At 40.3% G+C, this 24,691-nt stretch overlaps 1 protein-coding gene across 1 annotated transcript; it reads right to left on the reverse strand.

The window, feature by feature from the left end:
- Positions 1-7,049: 7,049 nt before the first annotated feature.
- Positions 7,050-23,828, reverse strand: chfr (checkpoint with forkhead and ring finger domains, E3 ubiquitin protein ligase). The gene is made up of 18 exons (XM_061071255.1): positions 23,639-23,828; positions 22,160-22,283; positions 19,709-19,808; positions 19,363-19,472; positions 19,205-19,264; positions 18,099-18,296; positions 16,745-16,807; positions 15,492-15,666; positions 15,194-15,348; positions 14,313-14,472; positions 13,796-14,001; positions 13,468-13,584; positions 13,090-13,173; positions 12,738-12,808; positions 12,098-12,185; positions 10,989-11,096; positions 10,810-10,882; positions 7,050-10,384 (listed from the first exon to the last, which is right to left on the reverse strand). Exons 2-18 carry the CDS (start codon positions 22,263-22,265, stop codon positions 10,342-10,344), a joined length of 1,917 nt encoding a protein of 638 aa, XP_060927238.1. The 5' UTR covers positions 22,266-22,283; positions 23,639-23,828; the 3' UTR covers positions 7,050-10,341.
- Positions 23,829-24,691: the final 863 nt, after the last annotated feature.

Here is a 24,691-nt window from a genome sequence, read left to right on the forward strand (position 1 = left end):
CAGCTTGCACCCATTACTCAAAGCAGTATGGCATTTGAAATTATGAATCAATGTAGAGCATTCAGATTTCAATGGTAAAGGCTATAATTATGTACAAAATTTGAATCTACACATAATAACACTCTTACCAGACTGCAGAAATGCAGCTTTTACTGAAAGCTCTGATCTTAAACTTTTTAGCAATCAACAATACAGTCCAATAAATCCATTAAAAAAAGCTTTGACAGTAGTGTTTTCAATATATATCAATATTTTTCTGTTCTGTAGTCAGTGCCTCCATCGACATTTCCCAGAATGCAGAGGTGGACCTTTCCTGCAGCGGCTTGACTGAACTGGACCTTGGTGCCGATGAGGTTTTCATTGTATCTTCAGCCCCTAGCCCAGGCAGGCTGCCCTTCTCACCTCACACGGTAAGAAGCAGTTTGGTGCTAACCCAGTTGTCTACGACGTCACCTAGTTAGGACATTACAAGTTCCAAAGCCTTTCACTCAGTTGTCCTGAAAACCTGCCTGAAGGCAAACATCAATAGCATTTAGACAGTATTGGCTGTAGAACAGTAAGATCACACCCATGAACATTTGGGTAAACCCCCCTAAAGTGAAATTTGAAAACAACTGTAGATGAATTATTCTTCATACACAGACCTGCATGGCTCCATGGATGAACATCTGTGTTGGTCGGTTGATTCAGGCAGAAATATCTCAAAATGTGTCGACATTTTGTACATTCACAATTGGCTGTGGATGTAACTTAATGAATGTAGCACCACCAGCAAGTTAAAAGATCTTCTTCATTCATTAGGAAAATATCGGGACCAGACATGCATGATTCTCAGATTATGTATCCTAATGACTGGTGACCATAAACTGTATATAAACAGTTGGTAACCTTACATTTCTATACAGCACCACATTGTAGTTTCTACTTTGGTTTCTGATGAAAAACTTGAAAATAACTACTTTGACGACATTATGTGAAAATTTGCTTTATCGCATGTTGTAACAAATATTAAATGGTGATCCCACTAATGTAGCTGCTAAACAGCATTGTCACTATGAGCATGGTAGCATGCAGATGTTTGCATTAGGCTCAAAGTGCTGTAGCTCACAGAACTACAGCCTGCTAGTCTAAGTCTAGTCTCCTCACTCTCCAGGTCAGTTGGGAAAAAGCTTTCACACAACAGTATTCCTGACGCTTCACAGTGGACAGTGAAATTGTCTGTTTCATCTCAAGTCCAAACTCCGTGGGTGATCCCCTCACCCTGGGGAGATGACCCCTGAACCGATGAACATCAGAGGTGACAGGGCATTCATCACTTTGAATCGACGCAGTGTTCCTAATAAGACTGACACCATTTTTTATTGGCGTACGCGTGGTACAGTGTAACGCTGTAACTACGAGGACATAAACGAGAAAAGAGGATAATTAAAAGATGGGAAGAGCATTGAGGACGAAGCGATGTTGGTTTTTTTCTCTGCTCTCTTTTGTATTCTCTTGGAATAAGAGTTGGCATAAAACAGCTCTGGCAGCTTTTTGAAGGACTGGCAAGCTTTTCTGCAGCCTAGGCTAATGGAGTATTATCAACAGGGCCAGATTCCCAGCTCCGATTGTGTGTGTGTTTGTGTGTCGGTGTGTGTCATGCACGCTTTGGCACACAGTGTGTGGTCTGCCTGTGTGTGTCCTCAATGCAGACATCCACGTAAATAATGTTTTAGAAATGTTAAATGGGCTAGCCGTGGCAAAGGTCCCAGAAAATGGCCAAATGCATCTTCTCGTTGTAATTGCCAGGTTATCTTTCTAGGTTAGCTTGGTTTATTCACTTCACACATCCTCAAGTACTGAATTTATATGTGCATTAAGCCATGCAGCCCAATTGAATAACACTTGAGTTGAAAGGACCACTTGAACGAAAGCTGTAAAGCAATGAAAAGACTTAAGATGCTAAGATCAAGGGAACTCCTTGATGTCTGAAATTTATAGAGATTTAATTCATCTGTTCAATTTTTTTGTTCCATGTCGAGAGTCCCCAGGGACCACAGATAGATTTCACACTCCATCTTTGGAGCCGCGGTTTGCAAGCGACCATGTTGGGTGGCTGATTTTTCACCTCATTTGTCAATCCTTAAAGTTGCCATTGTGTTTGTGGGGCTTTAGTGACCAAAAGAACATTTCATTTAAACCCCCGAGCTAATTCTTGTCTAGACAAAGCTAGCTGCTAGTGACTCTGTGGGAGGGATTATCTGGACTCGCCCTGTGTCTGATGGGTGCAACCCCTAAAACCTTCCTCCTCCTCCCCTGGTCAAAGGCAGCTGACCGATCAGGAAGGATAAAGTGGCTCATCTCACCTGTCGATCACTGCTAACCTCCAGGTTTCACAAGCAAATATGAATCTCAGCACAGCAAAATGTCCTCTTACTTAATCATGTGTTGTACTCCTCATATGCTAAGTGTTGAGAATACACAACATCCAAAATATGTCTGAAACAATTCCAAAACCAGGCCGCTTTTCCCTTGACAGCTTTAATATACTTAATAAATGACGCCTGAGATTTGTACGTGAGCCACACATGCTCGGCTGGCTGGCTGCTCGACTGAGCGCGCCGAGCTAATCAGCACAGTTCCTTCTTGTTAATCCATTAATGAAGAACACAACACAATCTGTAGGCAGGAATTCAGGTGTGGGGCGGCAGTGGAGCAGGTGCAGACTGGCAGCCTGTCAGTTCCCAATGTCCCCGAGCGGAAGACAGGATTGTTTCTCTGAGGGGAGTTGGGACTCTAATCGACAGCAGCTTAATTTACATGTTAAGAAACAACCAATACTTTTCTTACTGTTTTTACAGTTTGAGGTAGGGATGGGGGGAAAAATCGATTCAGTTACAAATCGCGATTCTTGTGAATGACGATTTTAAATCGCCATGCTGCCTCCCAAATCGATTTTTTTCAAAATTAAAAAACATATTTATTGGTTTATACGTGGGGGATATATGGGGGGAGCAACATCACCCCAGAGCATGTGGACCAGCTCTTGTTTTGCACAAGAATCTAAACATACCCAAGCACTAGCTTTGCATCGCCTACATGCAAAAAACAATAGCCTACTTTTTCTTTATTTCAAAGTTTATATTTTAAGTAAACTTTTATTCATTCTATTTAATTTACCTTTTATTTATTGTTTAAAAGTAGCCTAAGTGGCAAACATTTCTTAATCTGTCAGTTTGTGTGCAGTTGACAGGGGCTATACAATAATAGGGCACATTTTTATTTATTTTCTCTATTGGCTGCCCGGCAGTCATTAAGTTAATGTTAATATTGGAAATAAAACTTGTAAAGCTCTAAGTGAATTTGACTGTGTTGTATTTGAAGGAATGATTCAACTTTTTTCCATGGTCCAGTATTTAAAAAAAAAAATAACCAAAAGAAATCCCAGGAAATCGTAATATATCGAAGCGCAATACTTACAGAATCGCAATACATATCGTATCGCCACCTAAGTATCGTGATAGTATCGTATCGGGAGGTCCCTGCCGATTCCCGTCCCTAGTTTGAGGTGTAATTATTTGTTGATATATATATATATATATATAAAATCAATTTCTGTCGTTTCTCAAAGCTTGTGTCTCCTGACTTGACAACTAAATCCACACAGTCTTACGTTGCCTGACAGAATCATCCATCTGTCTGTTTTCACAGTGAGATATTTCAGGGCCATTGTTACAAACTGAGTCCAGCTTTTCCATTGTCGTGTATATGTTAGAGTAGATCATTTTGGTATGTGTTCAAAACATAATGACAGGCTTACGTTTATGATACCTGCCTTCTGGACTCTCGGACATTCTCAGGGAGTCCTCCAGGTGTTTACTTTAGAAGTTGTCTCCCTTTTCGAAATGATCCTTGACTTTGGGAATGACCTCTGACTAGCTAATGGATGGGTGTAGAAGGAATGTTCTTGACCAATGTGTCTTCATGTTCGGACACAAAAACATGTCCCTCTTTAAGTCAGAAATCTCATGGGGGACGGTATTTACCTGAAGTCATGGGCGGAACCAAACTCTCTATATGAATGTGTGTAAGACCCCTGCAAGTCAGACTTTCACCAACAAGAACAAGATGACACTAAAACAACTTAACAGATTTACCGGAGACTTGGTGGACGGATGTGGCACGGGTCAGGGAAGTACTCATTAAATCTTGGAAACAATTGTTGTCACTTATTTAACAATGTGGGTTATTAAGCTGTTTCTTCAGGAAATAATTTATGGATCTTTATAGAAAACAACCAGGCACATGTAAGGAACTAATATCTATGAGTTAGATACAACAACAACCCTCTATCAGTGCCCACTCCATACAGGGTCTCATATTCGTTCTAATTTTCATGTATTCTGTGTCTCCTAGCAGCGGGAGAGGTTTCTGCGACACAGTGACACTGGTCCCAGCCCTGCAGGTGATTGGCCCTCGCTAGACTCCACCACCTCACCCACTAGTGCCAGTTCTGCCAAGGACGATGGCAACGGCTGTGCCAGGCCGAGAGCCTGGAGCGTACGCACGTTCCAGGACTTCCTCCCTCCGCTGCCACAGCTGCATAAGAAGTGGTGCAGCTGGAACTCCACCAGTCCCTTCACCAAGCTCGTGGACAGCGTCAGTACTAGAAGCTTGTTGCTGTTTTCATACCCAGAGACTTTAATGACAACTTGTTAGACCTATTTGCTTGACCTAAGGATCTCATAATTGCAATGTAGAAAGTTTGGGTTTTACATAATCAACAAACACTGGTATTAGTGGCAGAAACTTGGACTTTGGGCAGAAAAGGTCTCTGGTTCGTCTCTGGTTCGACTCCACGGAGAAACAACAAAAAGACGAACCTGGATTGATCTGTCCAAAAATCCAAGAGGATTCTCCCTACCCTGTCTAGTGCCCCTGAGCAAGGCACCTTACTCCCCCAACATCTGCTCCCCGGGCGCCGTACATGGCTGCTCACTGCTCTGTGTGTCCTGCACCAGATGGGTTAAAAGCAGAGGTTAAATTTCCCTACAATTGCATGAGTGTGTTTGTGCAAATAAATGTATCTTAATCTTAATCTTTAGAGAATTCGATGTAAGGAAGCCGCAATTCCTCTCATTACACGTGTCCCCTTCGTTCTATGACAATCAATATCGATTGTGAAGAACTGCAGCTGATAAACTATTATCGTTTCAGAATCCATCCAGTTTGACAGCTGACTGCAGGGGAGAAGACAGCAGGAAGGTCTTCTCCGACATTCACTTGGACGCCAAGGCAGACACCAGCACCATCTCGGACTCATCCATCAGCAACGCCTCCTACCCGATGACACAGGCGGCCCAGCGGCAGCGGCGGCTCAGCTCCACCAGCAACCTGCGGCGCTCGCGCTTCCCGGGCCCGTGCTTCGGCCTCCTCTCCGGTGCAGCCGACCCGGTGAAGGCCCCCGGGGCTCCTCAGTCCCAGGGATCCCCCCCAGAGCCCAGCTCATCGGGCTCATCTTCCTCCCCCCAGTGTCAGATGGAGGGCGGCCAGGCCGTAAAGAGGCGTGATTTCCCAGGCGAGGGTGATCACGTCAGCGTGCCGGTGTTTGCCATCTCTGAGGAGGAGGACCGGCAGCCTCTGGTCTCAGCCGAGCACCTGGATCAGACGTCCGTCTCTGCTGTGATGAACGGACTGGCGAGGGGGGCGTACGAGGGGAAGCGGGCTGCAGACGGAAGCACCAGCCCGCAGAACCAGAGGGCCAGGCCCGAGTGGAGGCCATGGGGGAGCCAGGTGTCGGGGGGGGTTGGTCCACTCCCTTCCAACACACCAGCCGCCATGACCGAGTCCAACACAGTCAGTGACCGGCCGCTGTGCCTCAGTCAGTCCACAGCACTGTGCAGTGTGACCAACCAGATGTGAACTCTGTTAGTGCCACTTTGAAATGTGTATAACCTACTTCTTTAATTTCTGAAATCATCTTTTACAAAATTACTACATATTCTTCTCACTTTAGGTACCTGTTTTTATAAAAGTTGTATTTGGACAAAGATGGAATACTATGCTGCTTACTATGCCAAGGTACTGACGGCTGAGGTGTTATGTGCCGGAAAAATATGAATGATTGCAAACGTGAACACGAGTACTCCATAACCCGCCCCAACTCTTAGGAGCACTTTTAAACTAGATTTATTAACCAGTTTGATACTTAATACTCCAACAGTTGCACTTTGATTTCAACAGCTCATTCATTGCCCTGTGTCTATTTTCCTTATTTCTTTAATCTGCTTGTTCATGTGGTTCTTTAGCACAGGCTAATAAATGCTTATACAGTTATTATCCAAGGTGTTCTGCAGAGCATAGATCACTGAATAATGTCAATGTTGCATCTGTGTATGCATACAGTATGTACTCCTATGACTGAAACTGGATTATAAAAGGGAAATCAAAATAATGTTAAAGCATATATATATATATAAATATATATATAGCACTAATACACAATGTAGTATGAAGAGAGAAGTAGAAATCACAATAGTATTCAAATGAATTATGAAATGTTAAGTTTTAATAAAGGCTGTGTAATCCACATGTTTATCCTTGATCTGATTCCTACCATCAGTAGGAACCTCAGTCTTCGAAGAGGATCTCAGGAGTGGGACGTGAGATGTTTTTGGATCTGCACGCCTCACTCCAACATCGTCTTTGCGAGTAGTGGACATACAAACAAACTAGAATAGCATTCAATAGACCTGTAAACTTCTAAGACCCATCTTCTCCTACTGAAACCACATATAAATTCACTAGATACAGATTTTTGTTTATATTTGCACCAAATTGCAGCCCCCTAAACATGCCTGATGATTTATCAACCATAAATTATCTGGGAAATCAACAACAATGTTGAAAAATGCTGTGTCTCACATGTTCAAGAAAATGTAATATTGTCATTGATCCGCCCCAAAATGTAATTGGATTCCTGACTCGTACTACTTCCTTCCACCACGTTTTATGGTAATCCGTTCAGGGGTTTGGGAGTAATCCTACTAAATAAACAAACATAACAAAAATTGAGGAAAACTGGGATTTATTGCGATTATGTGAACACCACTTGCACTAGGTGACACTACAGACAGAAACCTTATTAAACTGCTGGACACTACTGAACCGGAGGTCGCATCTGTTAATGAAAGACCCCAAAACATAACGAATATTCACAGAAAAATCGAAAAATCTGTACACAGTTCATTACATGTTTTTACTGATGACGTTAACTACTTCTCTCGATGGGTTTGGATCACGATTGGCTTCTTCCTTTGTGATGTCACAAAATTCAGCTGACACCCACAACTCAGGTTTAAAGGTGAGCACGAGAGGCTTTTTCCATTCAACTGATGAATGTGAAAAATCTTTCTTGTGTCAAACAGTGAAACTCAAACATCCAATAGAAGTAAAATAAGCCAATCACATTTTTTAATTAAGTTTGAGGTACTGACAAAAACAATTCCATTTCTACAGACAGCTATCTCTTTAATTTGTGATGGTAGACAAGCAGATCGGATCCATTTGCATTTCAAGGGGAAAAAAAATTGCATTGCTGAAGCAGGGTGAAGAAACATTGATCAGTCTCTGAAACATAATTCTCAAACTTAAATTCCTGCATGTGCCTAGTGCTACTCTAGTGATTTAATTGGATTATAGTGGACTAATAGTTCACGTAGTGCATTGTTTACAAAGTTTACAGATTCATCGTGGCACTGTGAGATGCACGGCCAGCTCTGAACCGATGTGACACCGAGGCCTGTTCTGTCTTCCACGTTCCTGGAAGCTGTGCTGAGGTAGAATGAAACCTGCCTCTTTGCGTTACTGCTTGGTCCAGACTTTTGCACACAAGGTGAGTCAATATTTTCCTCGACATACAACACAACCCCTCACGTCCCGACCCCACGGAGAATGCAAAGCACGCCTCCAAAGCTGCTTTAATGCCAATCCCTGATTGGAGCGGCTTGAAACTGCTGTTGGCTTAGGGTGCCCAGATCTCCTGTTGGGAGTAATTAAAACCTAGCCACTCCGCCGGGGGGGGGGGATCGACCAGGCTTGTGCTGAGGGCCTGAGCTGCTGAGGAATGCCAATATGGACCCACTGTGGCTGAGGGCGGCCAAGAAACAAAACAACAAAATACACCTGCACCGCCATGCTAACACCACAAATTAACTAAGGAGCTCAGGCAGAGGCCGGGAAAGTGCCCATTCACAAATCCATGTAAGATTTGCAATGAAAATAAAGAGCTACATTCCAAAACAACACATACTGTATACATATATGACTGATGTTACTAAGACTATAACAGAAATGAACATACTTTTCTAAAAACTATTACGCTGTTAAGGATATCTTTAAGAAAGTATATTTTTCAAATGTGTATTTTGCTTTTTGGTGATGTATATCTGATTTTGGAATGAAACACTTCATGATTTAAAAGTTTGTGTTATTTGCAAGATTATTCTAAACCCACAGACCCCTCCTCCAGGATGTTGGGTTCATATCTTAAACTTTAAAAAAAGAAGCCTTTAAATGTGTGTGGGACAAATATGTGCAAATACCCTCATAGCTGTACAATATAGAAACATTAAGCAAGAGTAACTAAATCATTCAAAAAAAAAAAACAAGACCAACATTAATGTGTGAAACTATACATAATATACTAAAGCAAGCCAAGGCCTTATTTGAACATTTTCTCTTCCCTCTATTCTTCATATTCACCAGTATTTCTACCCACTAACAGTGACCCTACCAACAAAAAAACAAACAAACAAGCAACCATCAAGACTGATATTGATCCTAGTATTTCAGTATATAAGGCCTCTTGAAGTGAAAACTGTAAGAAAAGGGAAAAACCCTGCAGGCTGATTTGTAGTATCTAAATCAATACTGATGCATGCATGTCAAGCTCTTAGACTTTTACATTGACACAGAACCGTGGACCATTACACATGGTTAGCCTGAATTTAACACAACAAAACAGCAGCTCTGTGCACCTGAGGAACCAGAGAACATGATTCTATTCAACTTAAATTTTAAATCAAACTAAACCCAACCCTCTGATCCACTACAATCTCAAAAACTTCAACACAATCTGAATAAACCTCTATCAAAATGCTTGGAAGGTAAGTTACAATATATATATAACTAGAACCCAAATGACAAAACACACTCTCGTGTTTGTATTGGCACTGTGTCACCTGCAACACGTTGCATATGAAAACAAGCCCCATCAGATTCAGCCTCATTAACTGTTAGTGGTTGCTAAGAGTGCAGACGATTTTCTTCCACTCCTGGGCCGACGTGGAGTAACTGCATTTCCTGGAGGCTTAGCCCTTACTACAAGGCTCTAAGAACACGTCCCTTCTACACAACTTTAATCACTTCGGAGATGATTATCCAGAGCAAAGCATACAAAGGAGGCCCCCATGCCCTCTGACTGCATTACAACACATTGATCCCCTTCCCACAGACATGAAATCCTACACGAATATCACATGGGATTATAAATCGACCCTACTTTGTGTGAGGGGCTTTGACATGGCTTTTTGTACTTGCAAAACAGGAACCGACCATCAGAGGTGAGACCTGATCCTGTAAGAATCATATCTGCACAGAGTGGTGCCACAGTGCATTGCTTTAACTCTAATACTATTTTTCACTTCACTTTCACTGCAACAGATGTTTATGTTGACTTTCGATTTGAAGCCCTGCATCTCTTAAGCCTGTTAAAACACTAAAGTAAAATAGAAAATATGCATCAGATCCTTTAAGACTCTATAACTAAGGCTGAATAAAGATATAACATAAAACATGCATATCAACATTTGTATGTGTACATACAGCACATGGCCTTATTCCGTACAGATTGCCTCAATCGCTCTTTATCTGAGAGGAAAACATTATTGTCACACAGGCTGGAGGCCTGACATACCAGGAAGTACAATTCACTACCACCTTTAACCACCCTAACAACTAAACGACTGTCAAAAAGTGGTTGTTACCGGGTAAACTAGACAAATGCATGAGCCACAGAGAAATGATCCCAGTATAAATGGTGGCTGCTGCTAAATGCAAATACCTAGGTCTTGGATATCTTGAAACTTAACTTTAGTTCTCAAAGTAGAATTTGTGCATAGCATTATTTCAAACTTTTCACTATTGTAAATGTATACTGATTGTAATTTCTGCATTAATTTATTGCATAATGGCAGGAAGGCTACGATGGACATAACGAAAACCTAACAAGATCGTGTCTCATGACCAATGTGTGAGATGATCAGTACATTTGACACTGAGGAGACAAACCACTCTTCTGCCTCAGTTCTTGAAACGTGTCTGCTCACAAATGTGGTTGAATTTCCTGAAATGAAAACAAGAGAGAAGAAACCAATTAGGTCAAAGAATCAAATCAAAGAAACGGGATGACATGAATCACGTTGCACAGCTCTTTAAGAGGCAGAAGGAGAAAATACAAGACCATGTTTATACAAGGACTCCCTCTAGTGGTAAAATTAACAAACTACATGCATAGAGATGGCTGATAAATAAATAAAACAGTAAAGAAGAAATCCAAAGTGATTCAGTCTTTCAGCCCAGGAAAAAACAAGACCCTGAAATATCTGAATATAATGCAAGATCTCAAACCTGTAAGGACACAAAGTTGCAATGGAGACACAAATCACTTAAAAAGCTTCACTGTGACTAAATGTTTGCTCTATGCACCCACCAGGGGGCAGATTGGCTCTGAGTGCGTTTATGTGGTGTTTTGTATCCAATAAGACTCACATTGCATGATGAGCCTTCACCTGCGTACGACAGTTGCGCCCCCAGTAACAGTCGGGGCGAGATGCTACAGCAGCTGAGGAGGAATATCAGGAGAAGTCAATATAAGGGTCAGACATGTTTCGGTGAAAATCTTTAAAATTAACAAAAAAACTTTAAAAAGTGATCTCGGTGTGTCTGACCTGGCAGTTCAGAGAGAGGGATGTTCTGTCTGTACTTGTAGGCCAGCTCCTTGAACGATCGCAGGCCGCAGCAGAAGCACGTGACGGTGTTTGCAGAGATGCGGCAATCTGAAAGTCAGAAAGTCATCACTGTCAAATCAGGACTTACTTCAGCCACATTGTGCGTGGTCCATGGTAGTGAATGAGACACAGATTGTAGATCTCCCAAAGATTTCTGTATCATAACTAGGGTCGCAAAGGGGCGGAAAGTTTCCGGTAAATTTCCGGAAACTTTCCGGAAACTTTCCATGGGAAGTTAAGCTCGGGAATTTTGAAAAAAAAAAAAAAAATTAGCAAATTAAACGCTGAGCAATAAAAACATCATTCAAACTCTTTTTTAAAGATGTATGGAATGAAGCACACACTGCGAGTTGAATTTCAACCCTCCAGTGTGCATTCTTCCATCACATGCACAGATAATTCCCAGCATCCTTCACTCTACAGCAGGGCTATTGAGGCCTGCTGTAGTGTGCAGGACTAGTCAGGTAAGTTTCAATGATATTACTGGGGAAAATATATCAGCATGCTGATTGAGGATTGTTCATCTGTTCATCTAGCCTATTTCCATTCATTTATCTATCAATTTTTAAATATTTTTACAGACGATTCCAATTGTTTGGCTAACTATTTATATCTCTGGCATTGCATTAGTGTTTTTTTACAAACTTTTTTCTCATCTTATTCTACAGAAAAATGCCACGTGCACTATATCATGTGTGGAGACATTTCACCCCATCCAATGTAGAAGGAAAGGCTGTGTACTTTTGCAAATACTGTGCAAAGACCTATGTTAAGAATGACACAACGATGCAGAAGCATATAGTCAAGTGCCCAAAGTTTCCTCAGGGCTCAAATCAGCCTATGACAAAACAAAATGTTTATATTTATGTCTGTATATGACAAGGTAAATACAGTTAGTATAAATTACCTACAACATTTCCAGTTTATTCCCGTTAATTCCCGTATATTCCCGTTAATTCCCATGGAAAGTTTCCAAGTTTGAATATTCCCGGAATTTTGCAACCCTGATCATAACCCACTACTTACTAATGAACGTGTGTTGAGCTCACCTGTCAGACAGTACTTGGCCTGCTGTAAACCCTGCAGAGCCTCCTGAAGAAGATCTCTCCATGACTTCCCTCGCGAGGACAGGTAGTTCTGGTGGAAGCAAGGAAACACACACAAAAGCATCTTGACACCACGTGTGACGGTATGTGTAGACATGTACTTCAAGCATGTTGCAGTCTTAGCGTGTAAGTGCACTCTGCAGTGTTTGGAGAGAAGCTTTAGGTGGTAAACTTGGCATCTGAAGATTGTGTTTACCTTACAGGAGTTCAGTAGCTACACATTCTTAAACCAGCAATTTGAGATTTGGAGGATACACACATACATATTATGTATTGGTGTGAATTTTTTCTATTTATAATTTTACACAATTGGTCAATTTTGGACATTTATATGGACAATGATAAGCGCACAGGATTTTGTTTGCTCAAACGAAATATGCTTTCAAAAAATATTTTTCCCATGCTCAAATCTCAAATTGCTTGCACAGAAATGAGGCGCAAATATAAAACCATTTTATTTGCAGTTGAATCAACCATACGGGATACAAATAGCATTAACAAATGACTTAAAACAAGTAATATATACATATAAATACAAAAATGGTGAATAACAAGAACATATTTCCCATGAAGTCCCTCTTACCTGGAGGATCTCTGACTCATAGTTGTTGTTGTTGAGCACTCCATCCAAACATTTGTCTGTCAAATTGAGCTCTGGAAAAAAATAAAAAATTGATTTTTACTGCAGAACATTAAGAAAACTACAACTCATAAAATGTTCTATTAGTTTTACAAGCTGCTGAGGTTAAACATCTGTGGGACATTTTAATTTCATGACTATTGTCAAAATGATAGATTAATGTAGTAGCACACAATCTGCACCTCAATTAAAAGTTATATTGGTAACAATCCCACACTGCTCCAAAGCTACCAACCAGCCATAAGGGAAGAGTTTGAGATCCCCCTGGGGCTGTTTTGCTCAAACACATACATACCACTGAATCGAGCCAGACAGCCCTGACAGCCAATCCTCTGGCAGCCCCAGTACATGTGACAGAAGGGTCGCTGGCACAGCACACCTGCCAACACACAACACATCATGCATCCAGGGTTACAGAATGGAGTTTGTGCAAAAAAGTTATACTTTTACTCTCTCCGATTTTTGCATTCCTCAAAGTATGCAAATTAAATACATCTTTATTCCGATGAGCGTGACACAATTTACAGTTTACCTGGGCTGCACTCTATGATTTCTAGTTCCCTACATCAACTCCTTCCTCTGTCACTGTAGTTACATGTAGTTTTCTGCCTGACAGTATATTTATATCTGTTAGATTTGTGCAGAGGGACTAACAAGTTGGGAAGGCACTCACATTGTTGAGCGGCGACCTGCTGGCTGTTCAGCTCTGCCCGTCTGTCTGGCATCGGCTGGAGGCAGCAGGTGCAGATGAGATGGCAGCCCTGGGGGGGGCAGCAGTACTCCGGAGGAGCTGCAGACAGGGAGGGGGCAGATACAGGTTTAAGACAGAACCTGATGGAGGCCAGGAGGGTATTTACAGTGCTGCTACAGTGGTTTCTTTTAAATTGCACACAGCAATTTTTTGTTTTTGGTATTAAAAGTATAACAGCATGGCATATCCTGCTAATGTGAGAAAACTGTTTAACTATATCTAGTAATCTTCCTATCTAATCTATGCTCACCATCACCAGAGGGGCCATCAGAGGATGTGGAGGGCTGCTCCCCTGTGGACTTTGCAGAGCCTTCTTCATTTGCTGGTTTGGCTGCAGCAGGTACAGGGGGCGGAGCGGACAGACCGGCGAACCAGTAGTTTGAACCTGTAGCAAACAGCACCTGACTGCCCTCCCTCCTGTAGCCGGGACACTGTCTGCACATCAGTAGAGGCTGACTGGAGTCCAAAACACAACATGGAAAAAAATCACACAGAGAAGTTAACAAAACATGACAAAAAACTGTCTTGCACCATTGCTGACTTGTTATTTTGATGTCACAATGTTTTTATGACATTGATTCATATTTAAGTAAACCTACTGCAGTTATTCAATACATTTGTACTTGTATATCATCATTATCTCTGCACATTGTAAATATATATACATATTTTACTTATGTTTTCTATATATTGTTAATCAAATCTCAAAAATGTGTTAGAAATATACGTATAGGTTTCCAACAAATGCAAACTGCGAGACCTTTTACCTAAAGTCTGAAGAGTCACTGTCGTTGTCAGAGAGCTCAAAGAGGTAATCGGAGCCCTCCTCATCCGAGAAGTAGCGCTCCACTTTTGGCTGCAACATGTCCTGAGTTATCTTGTTACGGCTTTCCATGCTCTTCAGATCCTCCTCACTGCGACACTTTTCTTTGGGACAGAAAGGTGCACATCAACACAAACAAATCAATATCTGCTCACATTTTTGGGAAATTAAATAAAATAAGTAGATCTTGCTTTACACACAGTTAAGTGCTAATGTATCACGATTAGGGTTGCAAATGGGCGGAAAGTTTCCGGTAAATTTCCCGAAACTTTCAACGGGAATATTAAGCTCGGGAATTTTGGGAATTTTGAAAAAAAAAAACTATGCAAATAAAATGCTGAGCAATAAAAACATCATTCAAAACTCTATTTTAAAGATGTATGGAATGCAGCACACGCTGCATGTTGAGTTTCAACCCTCCACTGTGCATTCTTACATCACATGCACAGATAACTCCCAGCACCATTACTGGGGAAAATATATTAGCATGCTGATTGAGGATTGTTCATCTGTTCATCTGTTCATCTAGCCTATTTCCATTCATTTATCCATCAATTGTAAAATATTTTTACAGACTTTTCCAATTGTTTGGCTAACTATTTATATCTATGGCATTGCATTAGTGTTTTTTTACAAACTTTTTTCTCATCTTATTCTACAGAACAATGCCACGTGCACTATCTCATGTGTGGAGACATTTCACCCCATCCAATGTAGAAGGAAAGGCTGTGTACATTTGCAAATACTGTGCAAAGACCTATGTAAAAAATTCCCGGAATTTTGCAGCCCTAATCACGATTCAAATGTATCTTGATCTGTTCAAACCTGGGTGCTGGATGAGGTAGGCCTCCACAAGGTTGTTGAGGATGTGGTTCTTACGAATCCTCTCCACACGGCAGCGGCAGGTGGGGCAAAGGGAAGAACGCTCCATCCAGCCCGAGTAGCAGGCAGCACAGAAGACATGCATGCAAGGCTGCAAACTGAAGCAAAACAAGACTTTGAGTATTCAACTCAAACTCTTTTCACACTTGATGAACATGCATGAGTATCCAAAGTACCTTGCAAGACCTAAAAGTGGGGATAAAATCCCTAAACTTGGGTATCACAGCCCTTGAGATCTTACCTGACACAGTCATGCAGCAGGTCCTGGCAAATAACACATGTCAGAGACTCCTCCATCTTGTCAGTTTTAGCCCCTCCCACTGGTGGTTTGGGTAAAAGACTCCCACGACTTCCCTTTGCTGCACCGATGACTTCTGCACTGGAGGTTTGTGGCGAAGGTGAATCATAACCTTTATCTGTAAACACAAATAGTGTATATTACACCCTCCAGGCTCGGCTTCAGACTGGTGAAAAGAATTGGGGCTGGAACTAAATCTGACGAAAGCTCTCAAGAATATGTAAAACTACTTTTAACTAGAAACACACTCTCGTCTGAAAGGGTCACCCTAAACTCAATCAAATTGCACACACTCATAGATATACACAATATGGAAGAAAGTATTGGTACAAAAATCTTCATCATCGAATCCAGGTGCTTCATTCAGTCCCATTGGCTGGACTAGGCCCCTTGGTTCCAGTGAAGGGGCATCTTAATGCTTTTCAGCTTACCACATTTTGGACAATTCTATGCTTACTTACTAACTTTGTGGGAACTGTTTGGATAAGATCCTTTCTGTTCCAGCATCACTCTGCCCCAGTGCACAAAGCAAGGTTGATAAAAGCGTGGTTGGGTGAGTTTGGTGTGGAAGCACATGACTGGCCCTTACAGGGCTCTGATCTAGGGTTAACACCTTTGGGATGAACTAGAACGGAGATTGCGAGTCAGGTCCTCTTGTACAACATCAGCATCTGACCTCACAAATGGGCCTCTGGATGAAGGGGAAAAAATTCCCACAGACACGCTCCAAAATCTTGTAGAAAGCCTTCCCAGAAGAGGGGAAGCCGTTATTGCTCCGACTCCATATTAATGCCTATTGATTTAGAATGGAATGCCATAAAAGCTCCTGTAGGTGTCTCAATACCGTTGACCATAAGGTGCTTTAGTACATGTTCCGTGAATGTGCCACTTTTTTAAAAATCAAGATCCATGAATGATTCCCAGGGAAATCAATGAAAATGTAGAAATTGCCATGAAATCTCGCAATGGTAAAAAAAGTAACGCAAAAATTTCCGGAGCTGCCTCAGCACCAAAAATGAACGTCCATTTTACATTCTGCCGGGAAGTAGTGAACCATAAACCTGCGTTTTCTGGCTTACAAACAAATACAAAACATCTCAATCAACAAAGGGAAAGTGGTGAAAAGGGGGTGATAACATAACGTTCTTTGCATAGGTATTCAATCAAGGAAAACCAGGTTACAAAAAAAAACTAACCGTCATCTTTTTTCCGCCTTTTGCTTTCTGGCTCCATATAGTCCATATCTTCTTTAGCGTGGCCTGATGAAAATAGAAACAGATCAGTGGAAACATATCAGACTTGGAATGATTCATATAATGTGGATCATGGCATTTGTGTGACATCAGGACATAAACACAAGCAGTGCTTGACCAGTTGAAGCTGAAAGACAGACATCAATTAGAACATCACCAAAGTGGAAGTGAGATCTCAGAACGTTATTCTGCACCATAAAGGATCAGATTTTGCCTGTTTGTAATCATTTTGTAATTTTCCTTACTCCTGTCAGCAGCACTGGTCTGCTCTGTCCAACACCTACAACCACCTTGCAATTAAAATTAGCTTGATAACACAATGTTGAGAGAAACGGAGCAGAGGCACTAAAACCCACAACAAAGGCCATTTACTCCATCATCTAGTGCCTGTATTGACCACGAGGCCTTTGGGATAAACTAGAACGGAGATTGTCTGAGTCAGGTCTTCTTGTACAACAGTCGGTGCCAGGGTCTGACTCGCCAGATTCGATTTCATGTACGTTCACTTTGTGGGCAATTAATCAGAGCATCGTTTTTTTTACTTTCTAAGTTTCTCAATGTTGGGGGAGGTGGTGTAACTGGCTCAGTTAGTCACAATCAAAGTTGGGGTTTGGTTGGAAAAGTCAGATAGAAGCCATGCTGAAGATAGTGTGATAACACGCCAGCTAACCATGTTTAAGGCAAAACAGCCTGCACTGAGTTAAAGCTTGTTCAGAAAATCAGGTATAAACTATCATCAGCAGGTCTGCATCTCCAACAGTAACTGTAATCAATAAGTTACTAAGAGCACAGAGTACAGACTGTTTATAAAAATACACCACACCCCTGTCTGCTCATTTAACATCAGGGAATTCATGGACATACATGGACACAAGAAATCAGACTATTGACAACACTCCAGGCGTACATAACTTATATATTCCATTCATATCCATGTTATAATGAGCATTGATTATAGCTCACATCAACATTACAGCCACTAGGTCATACGTCTGTCCCTTTGGAAAATATCACCATTGTGATGTTTTGCTAAGACACGCCTACCTAATGCAATGTTTGGAATACTCCACGTCTTGATTGGATAATTGCTTATTCTGAGTATGACCTCATTCAGGTTAAGGTAATCAGAAAGTACTGTTTCAGACTATTATCTTAATAAGGTTCATATTTTTATATCGTTTTCGATATAACCGTGTCTAATTTGACTACACCAGATGAAATGTTGTTCTTACAGTTACAATACATCCGTTGTAATATCAATCCATATTTGTAAATTATGTGTTAGCAGAGAACCTACCAGAGGCCGGAGAGGCTGCGGTTGCCATGGGACCAGAAGTGAGGGGGGTCTCGATGCGGAAGTGGGAAGTTGAGGTGGAGGGTTGAGGTTCCTCCTGAGTCGGATCACAAGGAGCCTTTGTGAGCATCACAGGCTCCACGGAGAGGGACATGTCTGAAGCTGGGACAGGAGCAGGACTGTGAACTGGTCTCTCCATGTCTGAAGTACAGAAACAGGGGGGGGGTGTACTAGTGAGGCACCAGAGGTGTAAAGTAACGAATTACATTTACTCACGTTACTGTAATGGAGTCGTTTTTTTGTGTACTTTGTTATTTCTTTAGTAGTTTTTGAAATGGGTAATTTTACTTTTACGTAAGTAGATTTTGACTGAAGTATTGTAAATTATATCCGTTACTGAGAAGAAAAAAACATAGTTCAAGGCGCAAGGCAATTCTCACTGCAGTGTTAGACAGTGTTGTGCGCGAGGAACACCTGCCAGTAACGATCTTTTCCATATTTTTCAGGAAGTGCCTTTTCAAAATAAAAGAAACCATTTCAAAATAAATGTATCAAAACTTTGATTTGTTGTGGCTTTTGTTTGCAGGGTATGAATAAATAAACACGCAAAATGATCAATAATAAAACAAAATAAAAAAAACATTTATTTTAGTAATTGATACATATGAAGTACAGTTTAAGGCAAGGGGTAGTGATGGATAAAGTTCTTTTAAAAAACGGGTTAGGTCTTTCATTCTCACTTTCCACCTTAAATGAAATTAACTGAACTTGACATGTCCTCCCAAAAGTTCTTAAATGTTGTGTTGACAAACATGTTAAATGTTTAATGTTTGACAAGTTTAATGTCATTGCACTTTGCATTTGTAATGATCCATCAAGTTGTTGGAAATAACTAAGTAACTTTTACTTAAAGTACATTTTAAATGAACTACTTTTTACTTTTACTTGAGTATATTTCTAGATGGGTACTTTTACTTGTACTTAAGTAAAATTTCATCAAAGTAAAGGTACTTTTACTTGAGTACAATATTTCAGTACTTTTTACACCTCTGTGAGGCACAAGGTAGCTGAATAAAGGTGGTTGACCTGGACAAAATAAACCTACTTACCATAACAAGGTTCTGAAATAGCGTGATCCGTTTTGATCGAGTGGTAAACATAGGCAATGTCTACAGGGTGAAAAGAGAGGAAGTTGTCCAACTTAACTTCTTAGGAATTCATATAAAGCATGGTTATTATTATCACGGCAAAAATGTGAACAACTCACTTTGCTCTGGTTCACTTTTCCTATAGACAAAGTAGATGACATCACCGCTCTGCAGCATGTGAGTTTGCTTCTTCACCAGTTTGGACATGTTGATCACTGTGCCATTCGTGCTGCTCACAAACAGAAGTGCAATCATGTGTCATTGTAAAGGTTTGTTTGCTTCATGAAAGGACAAGTACACACTCCTGAACAGCTATAAAAACACAGGCTCTCTTCCAAACGTTTTAACTATTTCTTCACACAGTTTGAGTAGAGCATTAATTAGGGAGTTAACACATGATACATGCAGCAATATCTGCACTGACCGTTTATGGGAAATGATGGGTAAACATTCAGTGTACACTACCTCATGTCTTCCAGCCACACCAGGCCTGAGCTCTCATCTTGCACAATCTTGCAGTGCTCCCCTGACACCAGTTTGCTGGCTGGAAATGACAGATAACATCCTGGAAACACAAGAAAACACCATGAGAACACAGAATGGACATTTGACAGGAAACTGAAGCTCTACAAGACAGGTGCTACTCAAGGATGAGTATAGGAATAATTCAGAAATAAGTCAGAATTGTAATAGATTCATAATATTAAGAGTTAAGTTGTAAATTATAAATTACAAGCAGTGATGCCGGTAACGCGCTACTTAGTAACGCGTTACTCTAATCTGACCCCTTTTTTCAGTAACGAGTAATCTAACGCGTTACTATTTCCAAACCAGTGATCAGATTAAAGTTACTCCTCCAAGTCACTGTACGTTACTATTTTGTCTACTTTTTGTTACTTGTATTATCATCTACATGAACATGTGCACTTCTCGCTCTTACTCCGTCACTCGCACAAATCAACAACCCTTCACTTCCTCATTGCCCCCCCATCCCCAACACAACCAGCCAATGAGGGCCTGACATCCCCAACAACCCCATCCTATTGGTCCAAACAGTCACATGTCCCACCCCGACCCCTTCACTGACCCTCAGGATATCGGAACGCTCCATCAACACAGTGTTTTACTGAACATACGTCAAATCCAAACATAAACATAAACCCAGTCCATTACAATATATTTGATTTTCTTCTTGCGTCTCTGGGAGTGAAGTCGTGTAGCCTATGCAACAATTAAGTTGAATCGCCCTTGTTTCGTGCCATAATAAACAAGATCCCTACTACTGTCAATGCCGGGCTGCCTCACAGAACAGCTTTTTGTAAAACCACTCCTTGCTTCTCTAATGCTGTGAACAACAGGTACAATGTTCATAAAACATGTTGAAAAGTTACATTTATAAACAATGTAGATCATAAGTAGTACGTTTTTCCATTACAGTGTTAAAAGTTAAATATGTCAGGTCAAGAAAGACTGTCTTTATTTTAGTTTTTATTTTTTTATAAAAAAAACAAGTATTTATGTTAAGTGAAGTCAAGAAAGACTGTCTTTATTTTATTTTTATAAAAACATGTATTTTTTCAGGAAATAGTTTTTAAGTTTAACTTAAAATGTCAGGAGATACATTATACGTTGTTGTGTACATTACTGTTAAAAATGCACTTCTAATAAAGTGAGTGTTGGTAAAACCGGTTGTCATTTTTATGTTGAGGCGGCGGGGGTGTTGTCGGCAGCTGCTGAATGTAACTATTAAAGTAACTTGTAATCTAACTTAGTTACTTTTAAAATCAAGTAATCTGTAAAGTAACTAAGTTACTTTTAAAATCAAGTAATCTGTAAAGTAACTAAGTTACTTTTTCAAAGTAACTGTGGCAACACTGATTACAAGCATAAAATCATGGGGGAATATCAGAAGATCAGCCTGTTTCCTGAAGCTATACTTCAGTATAAATTTCACCAACAATAGAATACTTTATAATTCAAAAATATTTTGTTACATCAGTACTGCACTACCCTACTTAGTATGTGTAAAATTGTGTCTACTCACAGATTTGGAGGAAGTTGCCTTTTTTTTTTTTTAGGAAGTGTGTTAGTGGTCGCCTTTGAGATTATTTTTGGTTACATCTGCGTGATATTCAAAGATATTTCTCGGAAACAATGAGTGAGGTAATCAACATGTTTGATTTAGAAGGAGTGGAACGCTGGCAATATTCTCCTTGCTGCTCATTTCCCCCCAAAAAATGTTTTCTATATTCTTGAAATATAACAACTTGTTTCTCATTAAATGATGACTTAATTCTCGTATATCAATACATAATTTTGTTTTAAATCTGAATATTTTTTTCTTCTGTACCTCGCTGTGAGTATAGTGGTACATAAATGTTTCCGTTAAAGATCATGCCATGTTTTTATATTAATTTCTGTTGCTCTCATACTACTAAGATCCACCTGAAAGCGTGTTGCGTCAGATTTTTTTTTTCCCAGCCATGAATGCCCAGACATAGACTAACCAATTAAAACTAGTGCTTTGCAATGCAAACAAGGAGACCCCAAAAGTCCTCAACAAAGCAGACACAGGGGGAAATATAGGCCTAGACCTTTTCTTAAGCAAAACCCATACAGAAAAAATCTACTTAATATTCCGCACACATGTTCTCAATGGACGTCTTTTGTTGTCATCCCAAGGGGCCGTCTAAGTTTGGTGCACTAAAAAAGCTTTGTGTTTTCAAGGGGGAGGTTTTAAAGGCTCCAGACACTGACAGCAATGTCTGCACCACACAGACAGGGTTGTCTTTTGTTAGGCGGTATATACCACATTTTGAGTTTTTTTTAAAAGGCTAGCATGTGAAATGTTTTATAATAAAACAAGATTCTTATTTATCTTTTTAGTTAATTCCATCAGTGCACAAAGTAACTGACCCTTTTTCCTGCCGACTGTGCATTCCCTGTTGAAAAGCAGCACTGTCTCACTGGAGTCCACTTTGACCAGCTTCCCCCATGGGCGTCCTCTCCCACAACTGTCCATCACCTGATGCTTTTGTTCCTGGAAGAAATTATGAGAAAAAATAATAAATTTAATTAAATTAAAAAAGGCACTCATTGATAATGATGTGCCCCTGTTTACTTATGATGGCTGCAAAGAGAAAATGAAAGGAATCCTCAGCGCCATGTTTTGAAAGTGAAAGAGTGTTGCTCTGATGAATGATGACAAACTGGATACACAACTCTGACATTCAAAGTAAAAAACTATGTTCACACATTATATGTTTACTAAGTTTAAAATCATTCATCCATTCTAACTTTCCGTATTAGATTCATTACAAAAAAAATATTGTTTAATGTTTCGTCAGCCAACACAGATAGCAGAGGTGTCAAGTAACGAAGTACAAATACTTTGTTACCTTACTTAAGTAGACATTTTGGGTATCTATACTTTACTGGAGTATTTTTTTTTCAGACGACTTTTTACTTCTACTCCTTACATTTTCACGCAAATATCTGTACTTTCTACTTCTTACATTTTAAAAATAGCCTCGTTACTCCTATTTCATTTTGGCTTGTTTTCATTCCGGAGGCGAGAGGAGAGTTTGAGTTGGGTGCCCGACATTACAATAATTATTGGCAACTAGTTATCATGTCTTCCGCTCCATAATATAACATTATAGTCATTATGGCCTTTAGAAAACTGTTTTTTTTGGAGGAGGTGGGGTAGTGCACTATAGGCCCCTGAGATGCGGCTTAAGAGTTTGTCTTTAATGGGGAAAAATTCCCCTTACATGCCTTTTACTTTTATACTTTAAGTAGTTTTGAAACCAGTACTTTTACACTTTTACTTAAGTAAAAAAGCTTGAGTTGATACTTCTACTTCTACAGAAGTATTTTTAAACCCTAGTATCTATACTTCTACTTAAGTAATGAATGTGAATACTTTTGACACCTCTGACAGATAGTATAACTTTTAACATCTACATGGATTGTTATGAGTTTGGAATCGCATTTAAAAAATCTATTTCTAAAGGATATATCATGCACAACGTGAGCCGAATTGTCGAGTGCACCTTCTAGATCTATAGACGATTGTGAGCAAAGTCATTGTGCACACACACCGAGCACAACAACCAGGAAGACACACAACTGTGTGAGTTTCCAACGAGGTCTGGTAAAGATCCCTCTGAGGCTCAGTCTGCTAACGAGACGTCGCTAAGCTTCTCTGGGTTCACTAGCGAGACCACCGTGAGACCACCCGGTCCAAACCTGCCCTCCTCCCCGCTACCAGTCCCCGGTGTGGCCCCCCTGGTTCCTCTCGATTCACATTCCCACAGTTATTGTCAACACACGCAACTTCGATCAATAACAACACGAAGCTAACGCGAAAGCTAACATTAGCAACCCACCCACCGTAGCTCGCAGCTGAGAGAACACGTCGTAGAGAAGAAACCCCCCGGTGACGTGACGACTCTCTCATGTGAGGATCTGTTGGTTTTACCGTCCACGGTAGGACCAGTTCGGTGGAGGAGTTGGCTGAAGAAGAAGAAGAAGAAAGCAGCTCGGTGTCCTCATGTGCCAGAGAGACGCTCAGATGCACTTCCTGCTGCCAGGGCTGACAATACGCATCAGCTGATGGAGGAGGGGCAGAGAGAGGAGCCTGTGGAGAAAAGTTCATGTCATGTCATCCTCCTCCTCCTCCCAGAGAAGAACAAGACTCAGACTCCAACTGAGACCACAACGTGTGTGAAGACATGTCTGCAGGCTCCAATGTCAGCTGCCATCATTGTGTTAATGCAGGGGGACATAAGGAAAGTGAAACCAAACAAAATAAGTCTATATACACATATTTATACATGTGTACATGTTATAATTATTATTATTATTATATTACAATTACTATTATATATACTGTTGCTGCCATTATTACTATAAACTGCTATTATATTGGTATAATTACTATACTATATATACTGTACTATTTTTATATACTGTCTAACAATAACATTACCATCATATCATCAGTACTATTACCATCATCTTGCCACTGCACCTTATCTACCTATTTTATTTTATCTTGTGTTTCTGTTTTTATTCTTTCTACCTCAATATTTTTATTTTATTCTATTGTATTGTATTTTATTGTATTCAAATATACCGGCTGCTATGACAACTTAATTTCCCTTCAGGGATGAATAAAGTACTCTATCTATCTATCTATCTATCTATCTATCTATCTATCTATCTATCTATCTATCTATCTATCTATCTATCTATCTATCTATCTATCTATCTATCTATCTATCTATCTATCTATCTATCTATCTATCTATCTATCTATCTATCTATCTATCTATCTATCTATCTATCTATCTAATACAAACTTAAAAGCAGAAGTTTACAAGTTAGCAATCAGATCACAATCAGAATCAGAATCAGAAGTATTTTACTGCCAAGTACGTTTAC

The sequence above is a fragment of the Limanda limanda genome, chromosome 5, assembly GCF_963576545.1.
Source record: "Limanda limanda chromosome 5, fLimLim1.1, whole genome shotgun sequence".
Classification (NCBI taxonomy): Eukaryota; Metazoa; Chordata; class Actinopteri; order Pleuronectiformes; family Pleuronectidae; genus Limanda; species Limanda limanda.

What these genes read in the sequence shown, in the direction of transcription:
- chfr (XM_061071255.1), bottom strand. Translation starts at nt 22,265, where the DNA reads ATGGACAGTTGTGGGAGAGGACGCCCATGGGGGAAGCTGGTCAAAGTG. An exon ending in TGATGGCCCCTCTGGTGATG is followed by an intron (nt 13,585 to 13,795) that starts GTGAGCATAGAT and finishes CCCTGTCTGCAG; the next exon opens with CTCCTCCGGAGTACTGCTGC. An exon ending in GGCCAAGTACTGTCTGACAG is followed by an intron (nt 11,097 to 12,097) that starts GTGAGCTCAACA and finishes TCTGACTTTCAG; the next exon opens with ATTGCCGCATCTCTGCAAAC.